The sequence below is a fragment of the Canis lupus genome, chromosome X, assembly GCF_003254725.2.
Source record: "Canis lupus dingo isolate Sandy chromosome X, ASM325472v2, whole genome shotgun sequence".
NCBI classification, from domain to species: Eukaryota; Metazoa; Chordata; class Mammalia; order Carnivora; family Canidae; genus Canis; species Canis lupus.
This window is the reverse complement of record NC_064281.1, coordinates 55,731,769-55,750,187: the sequence shown is the minus strand read 5'-3', so window position 1 is coordinate 55,750,187 and position 18,419 is coordinate 55,731,769. Positions and strand designations below refer to the sequence as shown.

General features: G+C 39.1%; 1 protein-coding gene across 3 annotated transcripts in view; it reads right to left on the bottom strand.

Moving 5' to 3' along the window:
- OGT (O-linked N-acetylglucosamine (GlcNAc) transferase) overlaps positions 1-18,419 on the bottom strand; it is a 36,510-nt gene that overhangs the window by 8,949 nt on the left and 9,142 nt on the right. For all 3 annotated transcript variants that reach the window (XM_025466166.3, XM_025466167.3, XM_049107812.1), the window contains exons 4-18: positions 16,578-16,646; positions 13,164-13,280; positions 10,727-10,806; positions 9,782-9,977; positions 9,386-9,526; positions 8,709-8,809; positions 8,399-8,552; positions 8,208-8,309; positions 7,418-7,597; positions 6,200-6,358; positions 5,376-5,465; positions 2,898-3,023; positions 2,137-2,307; positions 1,915-2,031; positions 1,652-1,822 (exon numbers count right to left, since the gene is read on the bottom strand). In XM_025466166.3, coding sequence (XP_025321951.1) covers positions 1,652-1,822; positions 1,915-2,031; positions 2,137-2,307; positions 2,898-3,023; positions 5,376-5,465; positions 6,200-6,358; positions 7,418-7,597; positions 8,208-8,309; positions 8,399-8,552; positions 8,709-8,809; positions 9,386-9,526; positions 9,782-9,977; positions 10,727-10,806; positions 13,164-13,280; positions 16,578-16,646 — 1,974 coding nt within the window. The remainder of the gene's footprint in view (positions 1-1,651; positions 1,823-1,914; positions 2,032-2,136; positions 2,308-2,897; positions 3,024-5,375; positions 5,466-6,199; positions 6,359-7,417; positions 7,598-8,207; positions 8,310-8,398; positions 8,553-8,708; positions 8,810-9,385; positions 9,527-9,781; positions 9,978-10,726; positions 10,807-13,163; positions 13,281-16,577; positions 16,647-18,419) is intronic.

Genomic DNA, 18,419 nt, shown 5'->3' with positions numbered 1-18,419 from the left:
CTTAATGGGGGCAAGCGGAAGACTTTACCTTGAAACTTATCACTCAAGCCAAAAAGTTCTTTTCAAAATCTTATTAATCTAACAGCAAGCTTTTGCTCACTTTTTTAATGAATGTCCTTTTCTAAATCACATCCATCCTTGAAAGTTAAATTATTCCTCCAAACCATTCTTGACTGTGTCTCCTCACATTGATCACCACTATTTTTAAGTATCTATGTACACAATTATAGTCTTACCTTGCAATTCCCATACATCGAGGTACTGCCTTATATTGTAATCTAACTATTCCAGGTAGGTTTCATACATTTGGGCATCATGTTCTACACCCAAAGTTCTCTGTCCCTGTGTATTTCAAGAACTATATACTTTTTTTTCCTTAGGTCAAACACGCCTATCCTATTGTTTCAAATGACAGTTAATCAGAGATTAAGAAAAAATATGGCACTGTCTTTTTAGCCCAATAAACCTTGTAAATGATTATTAATTCCTTTATCTTAACAGGAACTTGCCTGAGAGAAAGAGTTCATTTTAAGCATCCGTGGTATAAACTGTTATACCACTAAAACTGTTAACTCCTAAGAGAGAGATCCTTGCCTTATAATCTCTTGACAGAGATACATATTCACTTATTCCAATATGCAACATGTTTATTGAACACATACAACATTACTGTGGCTAAGGTATGGGCCCTAAAGTAATTCAATTCAGGGAAGAATACACAAACATAGGGAATTATAACATGCTGTGCTGGATGTAAAAATGCATTTCAAATATTACAAAAGCAGAGAAGACAGGTGCCAATGGAACAGGGAAGGCAAGATTACTAATAGAGACAGGAATAGATCCTGGATGAGCTGTATGAACTGAAAGTCTTCAAAGGGAGTAAGATTTAACTAAGGGAAAGAATTGAGTTACAGAAGCAAGAAACTGTACGAGGTCTACAGATAATTCACCGCTGATAAGAGGAAAGCTACAGGCAGGAAGTAACATATTATTAACACAGTAGACCCTCATTAAGTGATCTAATGACTGAATCCAAGAGCCTTTTAAAATAAAAGGCTAGGGCAGCTCTTGTGGCGCAGCGGTTTAGCGCCACCTGCAGCCCGGGGTGTGATCCTGGAGACCCGAGATTGGGTCCCACGTCAGGATCCCTGCATGGAGCCTGCTTCTCCCTCTGCCTGTGTCTCTGCCTCTCTCTCTCACTCTGAATAAATAAATAAATAATTTTTTTTTTTAAAAAAGAGCACTTCCAAGGAATTTCCAATACAATAAATTACTTATAAAAATAAAGTAAAATAAAAAATAAAAGGCTAATAAAAAGCCTTTAAAAATAAAAGGCTTGTAAGATGTCAATTTCCACCACTCATTTCCTCAATATAAGACAGGGATAATGGTGCTTACATCTCCTAGAGTTATTAGATTTAAAGAAGATAAATGAGGGCAGCCCCAGGAGCTCAGAGGTTTAACGCCACCTTCAGCCCAGAGTGTGATCGTGGATATCCAGGATTGGGTCCCACATTGGGCTCCTTGCACGGGCCTGCTTCTGCCTGTGTCTGTGCCCCCCCCCCTCTCATGAATGAATAAATAAAATCTTAAAAAAATAAGATAAATGAATACTTGGTGGTATTATGCTCTATTATTCTCTTCTCACCTGGGTAGTTGCTAGTCCATTGCTAATACTGAATCCATTAATTGTTATCTGAATTTGCCCCCTGTTAATCATCTCGATAACCGCTTCTGCAATAGTATTCATAGGAATAACGGGCATATTAAGAGCTGTATTACTGCTGTCTCCATTGTCTCCTCCGTCAGGACATTTCATCTTTGAGAAAAAAATGACAAGATGTATCATTAGGGAAAAGATCCCAAATGCAGATAACTTTATTTCAATGACGATATTGACCAGGTTCTGACCTTGACAATTTTCACATCCGGCAGGCTATCAAGAAATGCTTTGAGGTCAATGCCATTCAGAACAATCCGATTATCATAAATGTGGCCATTGGACTTAAAATCGATGACAGCTTTTTTCTAATCAAAAAAAAGTTTGAGACTCTTTTAGGATGCATAGGGACAACAGCAAGGAAATAAACGACTACAGTTCTTTGCAATGTCCACATAGCACTGTTTTTCTACCTTCAAGTGAGGGAACATATTCGCATGATCACCAATAAAGAAAGTATGGGGCATATAAGCCAGTTTCTCAGAATACTGCTCAGCAACTTCAGCTGGTGAAGTTTCCTGATCAGTGATGATATAATCCATGAAAAGCGCACCACTGGTCCCAGGGTATCCCAGCCACATTGCCTAAAAGATTAAAAAAAAAAATCAGGCCAAAAGCTAAAAAGCCTCACCAAAAGAGTTCAAAATAATAAACAAACAAATAAGGAGGGTTGACTTCTTTAGCTAGGAGGAATCAAGTAGTATTTCAGCCTAACCTTCTCAGTGTTAAACGTTTTCCCAATTTAAAAAACCGAACTGTTCGTATTCAACTATGAATTGCATATCTCTATACAAATGTACCTGTGGGCACTGTGTTCTACATTAAAATTTCTTTGTCTTGGGACACCTGGGTGGCTCAGTGGTTGAGCATCTGCCTTTGGTCACAATCCCAGGGTCCTGGGATCTAGTCCCGCATCAGGCTCCCCTCAGGGAGCCTGCTTCTCCCTCTGCCTATGTCTCTGCCCCTCTCTATGTATCGCTCATGCATAAATAAAAATCTTTAAAAATAAAAAATAATAAAATTCATTGTCCCTGTACATTTCAAGAACTATACTTTTATTAAGTCAAGCATATCTGCCCTATTGTTTTAAATGCCAAGCAACTGGAGGGTGGAAAAAAATCACCATCTTTATAGCTTAATAAACATTGTAAGCAATTACTATTAGTTCCTTTACCTGAATAGGAGCAGGCCTGAGAGCAAAGAGTTCATTTCGAGCACCCTTGGTATAACCATTCATATTGACAAGGATGTGTATACCATCCTGATGGATGCGATCAGCTGCTTTTCCATTGCATGGAATCTATGCAATAAAAAACAGAACTCACTATGTATAATCTCAAACTAATTCAATAAGTTTTAATGGCATTAAATAGAATTCAGAGTCACAGGTACAAAACATAGTAAGAAGACAAATTACATTTATGCAGTATAAAAATATGGTTAAGTCATGAGAGACTCCTGACTCTGTGAAACACAGGGTTGCAGAATGGGAGGTCAGTGGGGGGGTAGAATAACTGGGTGATAGGCATTAAGGAGGGCATATGATGTGATGAGCACTTAGTGTTACGCTATATGTTGGCAAATTGAATTTAAATTTAAAAAATGTGGGGATCCCTGGGTGGCTCAGCGGTTTAGCGCCTGCCTTTGGCCCAGGGCATGATCCTGGAGTCCCGGGATCGAATCCCACATCGGGCTCCTTGCACGGAGCCTCCTTTTCCCTCTGCTTCTCTCTCATGAATAAATAAAAATCAATTAATCAATCAATCAATAAATTTATTTTTTAAATGTTGGGATGCCTGAGTGATTCAGTGGTTGAGCGTCTGCCTTCAGCTCAGGACGTGATCCCCAGATCCTGGGATCGAGTCCCACATCAGGCTCCCCATGCAGAACCCTCTCCCTAGGTCTCCACCTCACTCATGAATGGGTCTCTCATAAATATATAAAATCCTAAAAAATAAATTTTTAAAACGTTAATAAAAAATTTTTCATTAAAAAAATATGTTGGGCAGCCCCGGTGGCCCAGTGGTTTAGCGCCGCCTTCAGCCTGGGGTGTGATCCTGGAGACCCGGGATCGAGTCCCGCGTTGGGCCCCCTGCACGGAGCCTACTTCTCCCTCTGCCTGTGTCTCTGCCTCTCTCTCTCTCTCTCTCTCTCTGTCATGAGTAAAAAAATTAAATCTTTAAAAATAAAAAAATAAAAAATAAAAAAATAAAAAAATATGTTTAAGTGCCATTAAAATGGGCCTAAAACATTACAGAAATAGAATTTACTTCTAGATTGAATGCATGAATAACAAGGCTTCATAGAGGAGCTGGATTTTGAAATGGGCCTTCAAAGATGGATAAGCACTTGAGGCAGTTGGACAGAACAGAATCTCAATAGAGAACAGTACGAATATGGAATGCCTGGGTGGCTCAGCGGCTGAACATCTGCCTTAGGCTCAGGGCATGATCCTGGAGTCCTGGGATCAAGTCCCACATCAGGGTCCCTGCATGGAGCCTGCTTCTTCCTCTGCCTGTATCTCTGCCTCTCTGTGTGTCTCTCATGAATAAATAAAATCTTAAAAAAAAGACAGTACAAATAAAGAACCCGGGTAAAGTGCACAGATTTTTAAAATATTGAGTAGATCACTTCTATTTGGTACAGAGTATATATGAGGGCAAATGGGAGGTGAAAAGTATTGGCAAACATGGTTGTGCTCAGACTTAAGACTGTGAAGGCTGGGGCGCCTGGGTGGCCCAGTTGGTTAAGCATCAGCCCTTGATTTCAGCTCAGACATGATCTCAGGGTAGTGAGATGGAGCCCTGTGTTGTGCTTCTTGCTCAGCATGGAGTCCACTTGAGATCCTCTCCCACTGGCCCTTCCCCAGCTCGAGCTCTCACTTTCCCTCTCCAAAATAATTAAAATCTTTGGAGGGGGGAAAAAAAGACTGTGAAGGCCATGCTGAAGAGTTTAGACTCCGGTCACTAAGTAGAGTCCCTTAATTATCTCAAAGGTGGAAGGCAGTATGGTTCTTGTCATGAAGAGTCCAAATCCTGCATTGGTTGAGTATAGTCTCAAAGCAACAGTTACATTGCCAAAGATGTTGGTACACACCATTCATTAAATGACAAGAATGTCACAACCCTTTTGCTAGAACTTCAATGATTCATGTATCAATTACTAGATATACCATACACTGCATATCTCTATTAGTCACCAAAGTGGCCCAGAGTCCATAAAAAACCTCTACACTCACCAAATTAATTCCTCCACAGCTTTCAATCTTAATTTATCATAAAATTTATGCTCCTAGAAATAGCAACAGAAAAAGTATAGAAATAAAGATAACCAAAGGCAAAGGCCCACAAAAATAGATTTAACCATGATGAACCACAGTTCCTATTTTAAGTAACCTACCTAATCCTCTTCCAAGCCACCATTTCCTAGAAGAGTTTTACATCCAAGCACAAAGAGACCCCATTTCTATTTCATTTGCAACCTCAACACAATCCATGCTCATTATAAATGATGAAGGAAATAAGATCAAAGTAATTGTCCATACGTAGTGGCTGATATAAATACCTATTATGAAAAATACAAGCTACACACCAATAGTTTCATTCGCTATTTGCTCAAAATTAAAAGTCTGAAGTATAGGAGTTTCACCTACCTGAGAAAGATCAATGAAATGATTGGCTTCTGCCATAACTTTCACTCTGAAGTTTGTGCCATCATCTGGGCTCAGGGCATAACAGAATACCTGAAAGGCAGCACACGATATGTTTAAAAACCTTGGCTCAACAAGATATGCAAGCAACCTCTTAAGTGTCCATCAACAGATGAATGGATAAAGAATTTGCCGAGGGTGTGTGCGTATATATGTGTAGCCATGGAACCATAAAAAAGAATGAAATCTTGCCATTCATAACATGGATGGGCCTAGAGAATATTATGCTAAGTGAAATAAGACAAAGACAAACACCATATGCTCTCACTTATATACAGAATCTATAAAACAAAAGTAAAAAACACATAGAAACAGACTCATAAGTACAGAGAACAAAACTGGTGGTTGCCAGAAGGGAAGGGGGTGAGGAGAATGAGTAAAACAGGTAAAGGGGATTAAGATGTACAAACTTCCAACGAACAGTTGGAACTTAACAAGTCACAGGGATGAAAAGTACAGCACAGGGAATACAGTCAATAATGTTTATAAGTTTGTATGGTAATAATCAGTAACCACACTGCTGTGGTGAGCATTTTGTAGTGAATACAATTGTGAAATCACTAAGTTGTACATCTTAAACTAATGTAATACCATATGTCAACTGTATTTCAAACAGAAAACTAAATTTTAAACTAAGTAAAAACTTTGGTTCAAATCTTTCAAAGACACTGGGATGAACACCCAATGGTGATGCTAAAACCAGAAATGGTTTATTTGTTGTTTTTTCTAAACAGAACATGGTGCCTCTAGGGAAACACTAGCCTTACCTCAAATTTATCAGGATTGTGCATGCCTGGAATAGACTGCATAAGGTGAGAAGTAGGATGATTCCCAAAGTCAGAACTCACATATCCTACACGCAGTCGACCATCACTAAGCTTCAAGTCTTTTGGATGTTCGTATGGTGGTTTATGAAGGACGTTAATCTATCAACAGAAAGCAATGTTTGTTAGTACAGTTGAATCTGTACATAAATATTCATCTAGGAAAATTAAAAACAAAACAAACTTCTACTTCACACTTGTTGGGAATGGTTTGCCCAGAATACTTCTTTTAAGTCATACAGCCAATTCAATGCAAACTTAGCAGTTTATATAATACGCTCCATACTCTGACCTGTTCCTGAGACCTACAAAATCTAAAACTTGGAAACAGGGGATCCCTGGGTGGCTCCGTGGTTTAGCGCCTGCCTTCAGTCCAGGGCATGATCCCGGAGTCCCGGGATCGAGTCCCACATCGGGCTCCCTGAATGGAGTCTGCCTCTCCCTCTCCCTCTGCCTGTCTCTGCCTCTCTGCCCTCTGTATCTCTCATGAATTAAAAAATAAAATCTTTAAATCAATCAATCAATCTTGGAAACAGGGACACCTGGGTGGCTCAGCAGTTGAACGCCTGCCTTTAGCCCAGGGCGCAGTCCTGGAGTCCTGGGATAGGGTCCCCACATTAGGCTCCCCGCAGGGAGTCTGATTCTCCCTCTGTCTGTGTCTCTGCCTCTGTATCTCTCATGAATAAGTAATATCTTAAAAAAATAAAAATAAAAAAATAAAACTTGGAGACAGGAGGCAGTGCAGAGTATGATAAACCCTGCATTTTAGAAAATTCTGTAGAGAAGCGTTTTTTTTTTTTTAAACAGAATTACATCTAGCACGCCAATCTATTCTGCTGTGCAAATTTCCACCTTTCCACAAGTAGTGCTCTAATTTTCAAAGCAGAGTACAAAATACCAAACACCTTATTAAACGTTATGGTTTTCAAACTATAGGAAAACACCATCTATCTATTGTTATGATTCTCTTAGGGGACAGAAGGGGTTACGATCGAGACAGACAATGGAAAAGGCTTCTGGGGTGGCTGACAAAGTCTCATTTCTTAACATGGGTAGTGTACACCTAATGAGTGGATAACTCATTAACCTACATACGTATGATTTGCGTCATTTTCCGCATCTGTATTTTACTCTGCAACAGAAAGTTTAAAACAATCGCACCTTATCCAAGCAGAGGTTCCCATGCCTCTCAGCAATAGCCTTCCTGAAGCCATGAGAAAGAGGATATAACATACTATGATGAGGATGCACAGATGGCAACCTATTCTTCTCTAACTGGTCAGCCACAATACTGACCAACTTCTTCATTCGCTCATCATAGTCTGTCCAATCACAAACAATCTAGAGGAGACAAAAAGAAGTTATTATCCAGAAAACCCTTTTCCAAGATTTAACATTTTATAGGTCTTTGGCCTAATGTAACATCAGGTAACCCTTTAAAAAACACCATCTCTTGGGGATCCCTTTGTGGCTCAGTGGCTTAGTGCCTGCCTTTGGCCCGGGGCATGATCCCGGAGTACTGGGATCGAGTCCCACATCGGGCTCCCTGCATGGAGCCTGCTTCTCCCTCTGTCTTGTGTCTCTGCCTCTCTCACGGTCTCTCATAAATAGATGAATAAAATATTAAAAAAAAAAATCTCCAGCCAGGTTTGGATCAATGCGGCACACAGAACAATTAGAAAGTGATTGTAGGGCAGCCCAGGTGGTTCAGTGGTTTGGCACCGCTATCAGCCCAGGGTGTGATCCTGGAGTCTCGGGATCGAGTCCCACGTTGGGCTCCCTGCATGGAGCCTGTTTCTCCCTCTCCCTGTGTCTCTGCCTCTCTCTCTCTCTCTCTCTCTCTCTCTCTCTCTCTCTGTCTCTCATGAATAAATAAATACAATCTTTAAAAAAAAAAAAAAAGAAAGTGATCGCAACACTGAAAGCCAATTACTGGCCTATTATTCTTTACCTGTAGGCAATGAGCCAAGTTACAATAAGCATCAGGAAAATCAGGCTTCAGTTTCAGAGCAGTGCGGTAAGAAGCTATTGCTTCTGGAATATTCCCTGAATCCTGGAAATACACAAAGTGGGATGGTTGAAAGTCTTCTTAAAATTAAACATTAGGTGTTTAGATACACGTATTATAATAAACAATAGTACCTTATGAATGGAAGCCAAATTGCTGTGGGCATCTGCAAATGCAGGGTTAATCTGAATGGCACGAGTATAACACTGCAAGGCTCCCTGAACATCCTGCATCTCCTTTAGAGTGTTTCCCATGTTAGAGTAGGCATCAGCAAAGGTAGGACTAATTCTAAAAGAGAAAACAAAGATCTTCTTTAGGACAAAAGTCGTTAACTCCCTGTGATATTAGTCTGTTGTTCTTAAAAGTCATTTAACACAAGCCAAATGTGTCAAATGCCAAACATTATAAAACGTTAAAAAAAAAAAAAAACAGTGAGGGTCTTACCGAATAGCCTCCTTATAATGCATCAGAGCTTCCTGAAGTTTTCCCTGCTGCTGCAATACGCTTGCTAAATTGGAATGGGCAGCAGCAAACTCTGGGAAGACCTACAGAGTCAAGATGGTATCTGAGGTTTAAAAAAAACTTCTATACCAGCAATAACAACTTACCACAGTAAGTAAGTACCTTTATATCCCTACACTTATCTACCTTCTCCCAGTCTACTCATTCTTCAAAGCTGCGTACCTCAAATTCTCCCTCTTCATTTTGTACCTCTCCTTGTTGAAAAACATGATGAGGTAGCTCTCTCCTCATCCTAGTTTATGCTGATTACTCTAGTATCTCTCTCCTGAAATCTCTTGCTCTTAAACTCCAACCATACCCACCAGCCACCGTTACAGCCATCAGGCACTAAAATGATATATTTATTAACAACCTCTCTTGAACTGTAACTTACGGTTAATTTTTCTGCGCAGATCTACCTATAAAATAACGAATGCAATATAGAGACTTTCTTGACTATCACATAGGCCTTCACTCATACCTTAGATACTCAATTACTGGGTCAATGAATTATTCAACCACTATTTTTACAAAAAGAGGTGGATGACATGTCAATCTTTAACTGCCTTTCCTCTCTTATCACATAGACAAGATATTCAGCCACACCACCCTGAACATACTTCCAAAGCTTTCCGATATAAGCGAACAGCCTCTTCAATATTTCCCTGTTCTCGTTTGATATTGGCTAGGTTATTCAGAGAGTCTGCATGGGTGGGACACAGCCGGAGAGCTGTATTGTAACAATCTTCTGCTTCAGCAACCTAGAAAACAAAACAAATTATTCAAAACCTATAATAGAGGAATCACAGAGCCACCACGGATGTTATTCTAACAACTGCTTAGTTAAGCCTGATGGCTGGTAATATTCTAGAAAATAGGTATTTTTGCCATTCTCCTCTCAACCAAAACTCAAAAGTAAAACAATTTGCCACTTCAATACTTAATCACAATAGGTACAACAACGGCTTTTTAATCCTACCAGGTAACAAAAAAGTAGACTGAATAAATGTCCTTACACTGCCCTTCTCTTTGAGAGCATTGGCTAGGTTGCAGTAAGCATCAGGAAAATGTGGTTGCAGTTCAATAGCTCGCCTGTAGGTGTCTATTGCCAGATCTATCAGGCCTTGCTCATAGTATACACAAGCCAGGTTGCCGTGCACCACCGCATGATTTGGACTCAAGCTTAGGGCACGAAGGTAAGCTGCCACAGCTCTGTAAATAAAAAAAACACACACACACACACAATGCAACTAACTTTTAATGGATGCTCTGGTACAATTAATTCATGCTATACTATACCAAAGTATATCAATTAATTGTAATTAATCCAAGCTATACTATACTTAACCTCGTATCAAAATTTCACCTTAATAAAATATGTATTTCTAAACTGAAAAATTTCCTATTTCCACATAAGAAATCAGCTCTCCTCTAACAAAAAAAAAAAAGTCAAAAGTGAGGATTTACTTAGCTTTCTGAATCAGATCAAAGGAATAATTTAGTCTAAAAGGTAACCATTTCAACAGCTTTACAATAAAAGAAATTTCAATTAAATTCCCAGTGAGGGGATCCCTGGGTAGCTCAGCGGTTTCGCACCTGCCTTAGGCCCAGGGCGTGATCCTGGAGTCCTGGGATCGAGTCCCACATTGGGCTCCCTGCATGGAGCCTGCTTCTCCCTCTGTCTGTGTCTCTCCCTCTCTCTCATGAATAAATAAATAAAATATTAAAAAAAAAATTCCCGGTGAGAAGGATAATGGCTTTGAGGAAAGCCAACAATGAAAAGTCAGGCAACAATGCTCTAAATAAAAGGTTAATAACACAGCAGACATGATGAGGGAAAAGCAACATAACTAGAAATGGAAAATGTATTTCAGTGGATCACTGTCATAATTTTAGTCCAAAGTTTCAAGTGTCAATATAATACACACTCAAGAAATGTATCAAATAGAGCATTCTCTCACCTGTCAAATATCCGTGCCTCTTTCAAGACATTTCCTAAGTTGATATAAGCATCCAGAAAATTGGGGTCAAGGGTAACAGCCTAAAAATTACAAGACAGCTACTTAGGACTAAGTTAGGATTTCAGGTTAACTTTTTAATTACAATTTTTTTCTTCTGAGATAATTTTAGGTCTCCATTTCATGTTCTAGCATAATTAAATATTATTTCTTTCATTAAAAAAAAAACAGGGGGTTGGCTGGCTCCATTGGAAGAGCGTGCAACACTTAATCTCGGGGTTGTGGGTTTGGGCCCCACACTGATTGGGCATAGAGATCACTAAAATAAATAAACTTTTTTAAAAAATCAGTTATTTCAGTACCCACTCATTATTCACAAATCTCAATGTTATCAAAATAACTTGTATAATGTGAGAGCAAAACATGTCCTGAGGGGAAAAAAATTTAAACTAGGTCTGTTCCAATTTTACTGAGCTAAATACTTCTAATGGTTGGCCCTATTTTATTCAAGATTAATAAGCCTAATTCTTCCAGGAGTGGCTGGCTGGCTCAGTCTGTGGAACATGCGACACTTGATCTCAGTACTGTAGGTTTGAGCCTCATGTCAGATGTAGAGATTACTTAAAAATAAAACATTACAGGGACATCTGGATGACTTAGTCATTAAGTGTCCAACTTTTGATTCTGGCTCAAGTCATGATCTCAGGGTTGTGAGTTCAAGTCCCACGTTGGGCTCTGCACTGGGCTCGAAGCCTACTTAAGATTCTTTTCCTCTCTCTCTGTCCCTCCCTTCAAAAAATTAAATAAAAATAGAATCTTAAAAAAAAAGCCTCTTTTAAAAAATAATGGTAGGAAGATGCAGCAGGCTCAAACTGAAAAAAGAAACATATCGCATTAATAAGAACTAAGTATTCAGGGACGCCTGGGTGGCTCAGTGGTTGAGAGCCTCCCTTCCGCCCAGGGCATGATCCTGGAGTCCCGGGATCAGGTCCCACGTCAGGCTCCCTGCATGGAGCCTGCTTCTTCCTCTGCCTGTGTCTCTGTCTTTCTCTGTGTCTCTCATGAATAAATAAATAAAATCTTTAAAAAAGGAACTACGTATTCAGTAAGACCCTAGTAAGATATGTAATTAGAGCTGCACATGCAGTAAGACACATTAAGGAGATACTAACCATTAAATGATTTCATCCAAATAAATCTGAAGTAGTCTTAAAACATGGCCAGATATACACAGAGCAGTGACTCTCAACCCTTGCCATAACATTAAGAATTCACCTCCTAAAGGGTGCCTGGGCTCTCTCACGTACCAGTTAAATTAGACCCTCTGAAGATGGGACCAGGACATTCCTATCTTTTATGAGCTCCTCATGTGCAATCAAGGTAGAGAACCACTGAGCAAGAGGTAGATACTCCTACAGTGTAATAAATGCAAACTTTAACTGAAATATTGAAAAGGCAAAGGTTATGAGTAATTGTGAATATATTAAAGCAGCATAAAGAAATACTTCCTCTTAACTTACTTCTATCACAAAGTACATAGTGTCTGGCTGTGTCTCTTCTGCCACTGATAAATGCCCAAATCTATTAATGGTGATACTCTGATTCTAGTATTCCTTTTTCATTCACTAGCTGGAACATTGCTATAAATAGAAACTCCCCCCTATCAACTACTGGGTTACCCTGAGGTCCAGTTCATACAAGAGAAGGAAGACAAATGCTTTATTCTTCCCACTTTAACCAGTTTTCAAAATGAATTGCTCCTTATCTTCCAAAGTTGACCAATGCTTTTCTTTTTTTTTTTTTACTTTCTTCTTAATATATTTATAAACTCATGGATTTAAACACATTTGACAAGTTTCAACATATCTCAGTTACTACTATTCCTTCTAATGTTCAAGTCCCATCTTTAGCTCTTTAGCCAGGTAAGCCTCTTTCAGTTGCCTCTTCAGTCCTTTCGACATAATCAAAGTAATGTATCAAAGCTTCCTTGCTTTCTGGTATGACAGGGCACTCCAGACTGTGTACATTTCCTACCCCAATCTAAAATCAGCCTTTTGACCAAGAAACCCGGCTTCTTTCCTTTAAAGTTGCCCGTTCAAAAAAAGGATTTTTAATTACTTAAGTACATTTTCAATGCAAAATGGGAAACTGCCGGGGAAGCAGGGGGGCACCTGGCTGGCTCAGTTGGTAAAGCATGCAAATCTCAATCTTGGGGTCATGAGTTCTAGTCCCACATCAGGTGTAGAGATTACTTAAAAAAATAAAATCTTTACAAACAAAACTAAAACTGCCATATCATATCCCATTTGGCAAATGCTGTAATACTGTCCGAGAAACAAAGAGATTAAGTGACTGATTAAGTAAAGGCCTATTACTTGGTTCTAAGTAAAAACACCCTGAAGCACTTCACAAGTAACCAATTATTAATTTCATTACTAACCTTTTCAAAATGATGAATTGCAAGCCAAATCTCTCCTTGTGCATTGAAAACACAGCCAAGATTACTCCAAGCTACTGCAAAGTTCGGTTGCGTCTCAATTGCTTTCAAATAACATGCCTTTAGGAGGGGTTAATGAAAGAAGATGGGAGGGGAAGGAGGTAAAGGGAAAAGGGAAAATTTGTAAAGGGAAAAAAAAAAGATTGGGGAGGGGAAGAAGGTGATATCATTATTCCTTCTCTGACCAGCCAAAAGTGACCCTGCAGCATAGGCTCGCTTGCGCCAAAACTAATGCGCTGCCACAGCTGGCTGCTCCTGCGCCTGCGCCACCAGAACCCAAGTGCAAACCACCATGTTCAGTTCTGCTAACCAAGAGCCAACCCTTTATACTGGGACTTATCTGGGAAGTCAGTTGCCTTAAAACTCTATGCTGGACTTCTCTTATCTGAACACCTAAGGCCTTTTGCTAGGTTTTCAAGTCATATCTAGAGGGTGCCACTCAAAGTTAAGTTTTCCCACCCCCCCACCACCCCTCACCAGTTTCCCAAAGCATGTTCTAAAAATGTTAATAGATATCACTAGAAAAAAGCATTTCATGATCAAATAAATTAGAAAAACAGAAAGCAAGTTTCTTTGCTACAGAACTTCCCTTAGCCTTTAATAGTTTATACAGGATTCCCTTCAACTTAGTTGATCATGGAACTCTTTTTCTCATTGGACATTTTATTAGAAAACTATGAAACACATTTTGGGAAATGCTGCTCTAAATGATAATGTTCCTCACTAACATCAAAACTCTGCTACTGAGGAGAAAAATGTTGTTCTGCTATGTTAGGTATGAGAAAGCCAGGCTATAAAAGTTACATCCTCACAATGTCCCTGACTCCCAAAGGGGACTGAAGCTGAAACCTCATATGACAGGATTGCACCTAGGTTGAGGTCCCTGTAATGCGAGCGCAAACATCGCTTGCGCAACCTAACAGCATCGCGCTGCGCAATCGCTGCGAACTGCTGCGCTACATAGAACACCCCTAGACGCAGCAAACGGCCAACCAGATCCATTAATCTACTAGACAGGCCCATAGAGAATATTTGTTTAATGAGATTAGTTGGACTCGAGGTATGTTAAAACCCAATTTTATCCAAAAAGGCTACACAATAGGACTGAGGGAGCCAGTCAATCAGATTACTCATCTAGTCAACCGTTCACAGGGGCTCATTTGCACGCATTGCGCATTAACGCGGCGCAGCCTTTGCGCTACTGCAGGGTCACAGCGCATCATCAGAAGAGCAGAATGCTGCAATCCAAACAAAGAAGAAAAAAGGAAAAAAATGAACAACAAGAAGAGTTAGAAGCTTTTACTAGTAAATTATCTCTAATAATTTTTAATATCAATTAACTTTTACTTATCTTTCACAGAATTGTGGCTATAGTATAAAACATTCTCTTACATAACTTGCTTGTAAATAAAATTATTTTAAGCTGTTTCTGAAGCCACAAGACAGAAGATTCAGGCATGGAGGCAAATTGTTTTGCTGTGGCAGTTACAAACCCGTTACCATATTTCTCATCATGTGACTTTTCGGTGCGTTCCTTGCTGGAAGAGGAGGAGGTGTGTGTCTGCCCTAGATCCAGGCCTCGAGCTCCCTTCAGCGAGGCACCTTACGCATGGAATAGGAGGTTTCACCCACCTGAAACCTTCTAAATACAATATCAATGGTGAAAAACCAAAAACAAGAGAGAAAATAAAAACAAGATCATTAGTAAAAGTTCAACAAAGCAATTGAAATTCTTTGGATGTCTATTACATATGGGAATGAGGACAGTCTCAAGTCTGTAACATGGGAAACATGCAGAAGGGAGAGGGTTAATCAGGGCTATTGCATAAGCAGGGATTTTTTGCTGGAAGAAAGGCTCTTCGTTTTCTACAAAGACAACTTAATTTTGTTTCCATCTACTAGGAATATGCTGGCTTGAATTTTCAAATGCACTGATTACAAAAGAAATACATTGCATTTCACTCAAGAGTATGTTCTTGTTCACTAAGTTCTCACAAAAACAGAATAAACATTTTTCAAACTAGGTGTCTCCAGAGCTCTGAAATAAAGAAGTCAGCAACCTAAGGCAGGCGCAATGTCTCAGCCTAAACCGATCTCTAAAGCTGCAGTGAAGTGCAATTCATGTTAGCTGTCCGCTTGGTGGGGTGACAATTAATTGGAGCTTATCAAATATTTGTTCTATAAATTACCAATTAGATTTATCAGCTAAGATTGAAATCCATTACAATTCATTAGCTGGAAACCTACATAAAGATTAATCCAAAGTGTCAGCAGAATTTATGAGCTATGCACTTAAAACTAGTGCCTTTTAACATCAGATGGTGCTGAAAAGCCTTCTCCCTCCCTGGATGAAGCAGTCAAACAGACAGCTACGCTGCGCATACACTCCACGCATTAGCATGCGCGTGGGGCTCAGAGCAACAGGTGGGAGTTTCAGAAGCATTCTGGTTTCTCCCCACTCCTCACCCCTGCAGCGCGGTTGCGTAAGGTGGCTTGTAACAAGACAATTTCATTTGTAAATTTAATTTACAATTATACCAAAAGCTTTAATAACCCAACCTGGTGTTCAAATTCATTATTTGGAAACACGGAATGCTAAAAGCCACCTTTCCACTTTGGCAAGTTTTCTTTCGATCAGTCCATTTCCCAAACAAACCAGCTTTGTCCTTTTTTTTTTTTTTTTTTCAAGGAGGTAGGGCAGGGAGGAATAAAAGTAAGGAAGAAAAGAAGGTAGACAACTAGGGTTGGAAAAGAAGAAAAAGGAACTTAGGGAAGGAAGTGGGGACAAGAAGGGGCAGGATGTTCCAATTATTAATTTGCAATAATTTTAACAGCCTTTCTTCCACTGTAAAAAGGGTAAGGAAGATGAAGGGAGGAAGGTTAAGTAAGAATTTTAAATGCCAGTATTACAGGGTAACATTTGGATGAAATTCTTCTCCACTTACAAGCCACAAAGGACTTAGAAGAGCAGCATTTTCAATGGCACCTGCATCATATAGGAGTCTTGAGCCAAATCACAGGCGCTCTGCTTGTCACCAGCAGGCAAGCCTCAGATTTGAAGGAATGTTACTTATTCCCACATAAGATCATGATGGAGCCCATTGTTATAAAGATGATCTAGCTCAGCAGAAAGGCTCCAAAATGTTCAGGTTCTTGCTTTACCCCCAGATTTAGAACAGATACGCCAAAGCCTGGCCCTGCTCTAGTCTGAGGTGATTCATGCCGTCAGTTTCCTCAGTTTCACAGGACTGTTTTTTTTTTTTTTTTTGGAGATAGCTCAATGAAGAGTTGAAGACTTGGCAAAAAGTAAAAGTTTTCATAACACTGATGTTTAAATGTGTTCTATCAAACACCTACCTTGGCTTCTTCCAAGCGACCCAGGGCTTTGAGCAGGTTCCCCAGGTCACTGCGAACACAGTACAAATCCTAGAAACCAAGAGATATTCATTCATTATACTGTCAATCAAAAATACCTTGAAATTACTTTTATGCATTTAGCTCACTGTCCTTTTATTCTACCAACTAAAGATACTGCTTGACAATTTACAGAACCACAATCCCACATCCTCAATTCCAAATTCCATAAACTTATCTGATGATTAAACCTGACCAGATCTGACATGAAGTTATTTATAGAATTTATTGATCCTACTTAGTGTAAATACTCATACTTTCTGCTGCAGAAATATAATAATGTTTTACTAGAAGGTGCTGTTCCAGACCCACCTGGGAGTTTTATACATGGTATTACCATCTTTCTAAAATCTTAAAAATTGTCAATTTTGAAATGCATTTGATCCCACCAGTTTCAGATAAAAGACTATGGACCTTACTATACCTTCTCCTCTCTCTAAAATGTCACCTTAAAAAAAAAAAGCATCAAATATTTGTTCAAAGGTTATGATGAATCACTCCAGTATCAAGAGCCAAAAATTTTCCATAGTGGAAAAAAAGTATTTAGCTGTGACTGGCTATCAGCAAATCTACCCTTAGGCTGTCAGGCATATTTAGAAACCTTGACTTCATTTCAGTATTAGACAGAAGGATTACCATCCAACCAAAGCTTCAATCCTGGCACCTGCCACTAGATTACTCATTAGTATTAAGTGCCATTAGAATTGAGTGGGTGAATAATGAAAAGCAGTTGACTCTGCTTTTTATTAGCAGCATAATTGTGTTGCTAGTCATCTGACTCACCAGTCCGTTCATCAGTATGAAAGACTCATCAGAATAGTGAGCTTAAATTTTTATTTGTCCTTGTTTGCCTTTGTCATTCAAATCTATCAGTCAACAAGCACAAACAATGGCAGTAGGGAGTAAGCTTATCATTCCAAACTGTTCTAAGGGTAAAAGAGCCTTAAATTAAGTCCCAGTAAGGGAAATTTTCCCAATTGTGCCAAAGTATCATCATATATATAATTCTATGCACAACTGTATTATGGTTTCCAGAATCAGGTGATTAATTTAACTGATAAACAGCTTTTGTGATTGTATACCATCATCCATCAAGTGAACCAAAAAGTCAGCCAGCAAAAACACAGGCTGCCACAGAACACTGTTATGGTTGCCCATACTGGGTCAGTTCCATGATCTACCTGATCTGTCCTGTCCATCCAGCAATGCCTATAGTGTTTTGGGAGAAAATGATTATCTCCCATGATCTCAAATACAAAAGGCGAATACTAATTCTCAAAACAAGAATCATAGGTATCATTAATCTTATTTTTTTTCATTAATCTTATTACAGGTTTATCTTCCTCTAATGAGTCTAAACATTTTTAACCCATTTATACTCAGAAGTAATGATTCTATAATCTTGCCATGTACTTCGTATAATTTTTCTTCCTAAACTTTAAGGGTTACCATTCTGTTTTGGCCAAACATAACCAAACAATCCGATCTGTTCATACAAGCTCCTTCTACCCATACCTGATTATTGCAGTTATTTATCTTTGGACTTTTACCAATTCCTATGCCTTTTCTGAGCCATAATAATCAAAATCTTGCAGTAATTCTCCAACAGTGACCCTAATGGACTATATATCTTAGCCAACTATTATACTTTTACCTTCTAATTTCTATCAACTCTTGGGTGGATGCCATCCAAGTCCTGACAGTGTCTATCTATATTTATATTTAATAATATCATTTTGATCCATTACACCATACTAAATCCAGTTAACACAATGCCTACAGTTA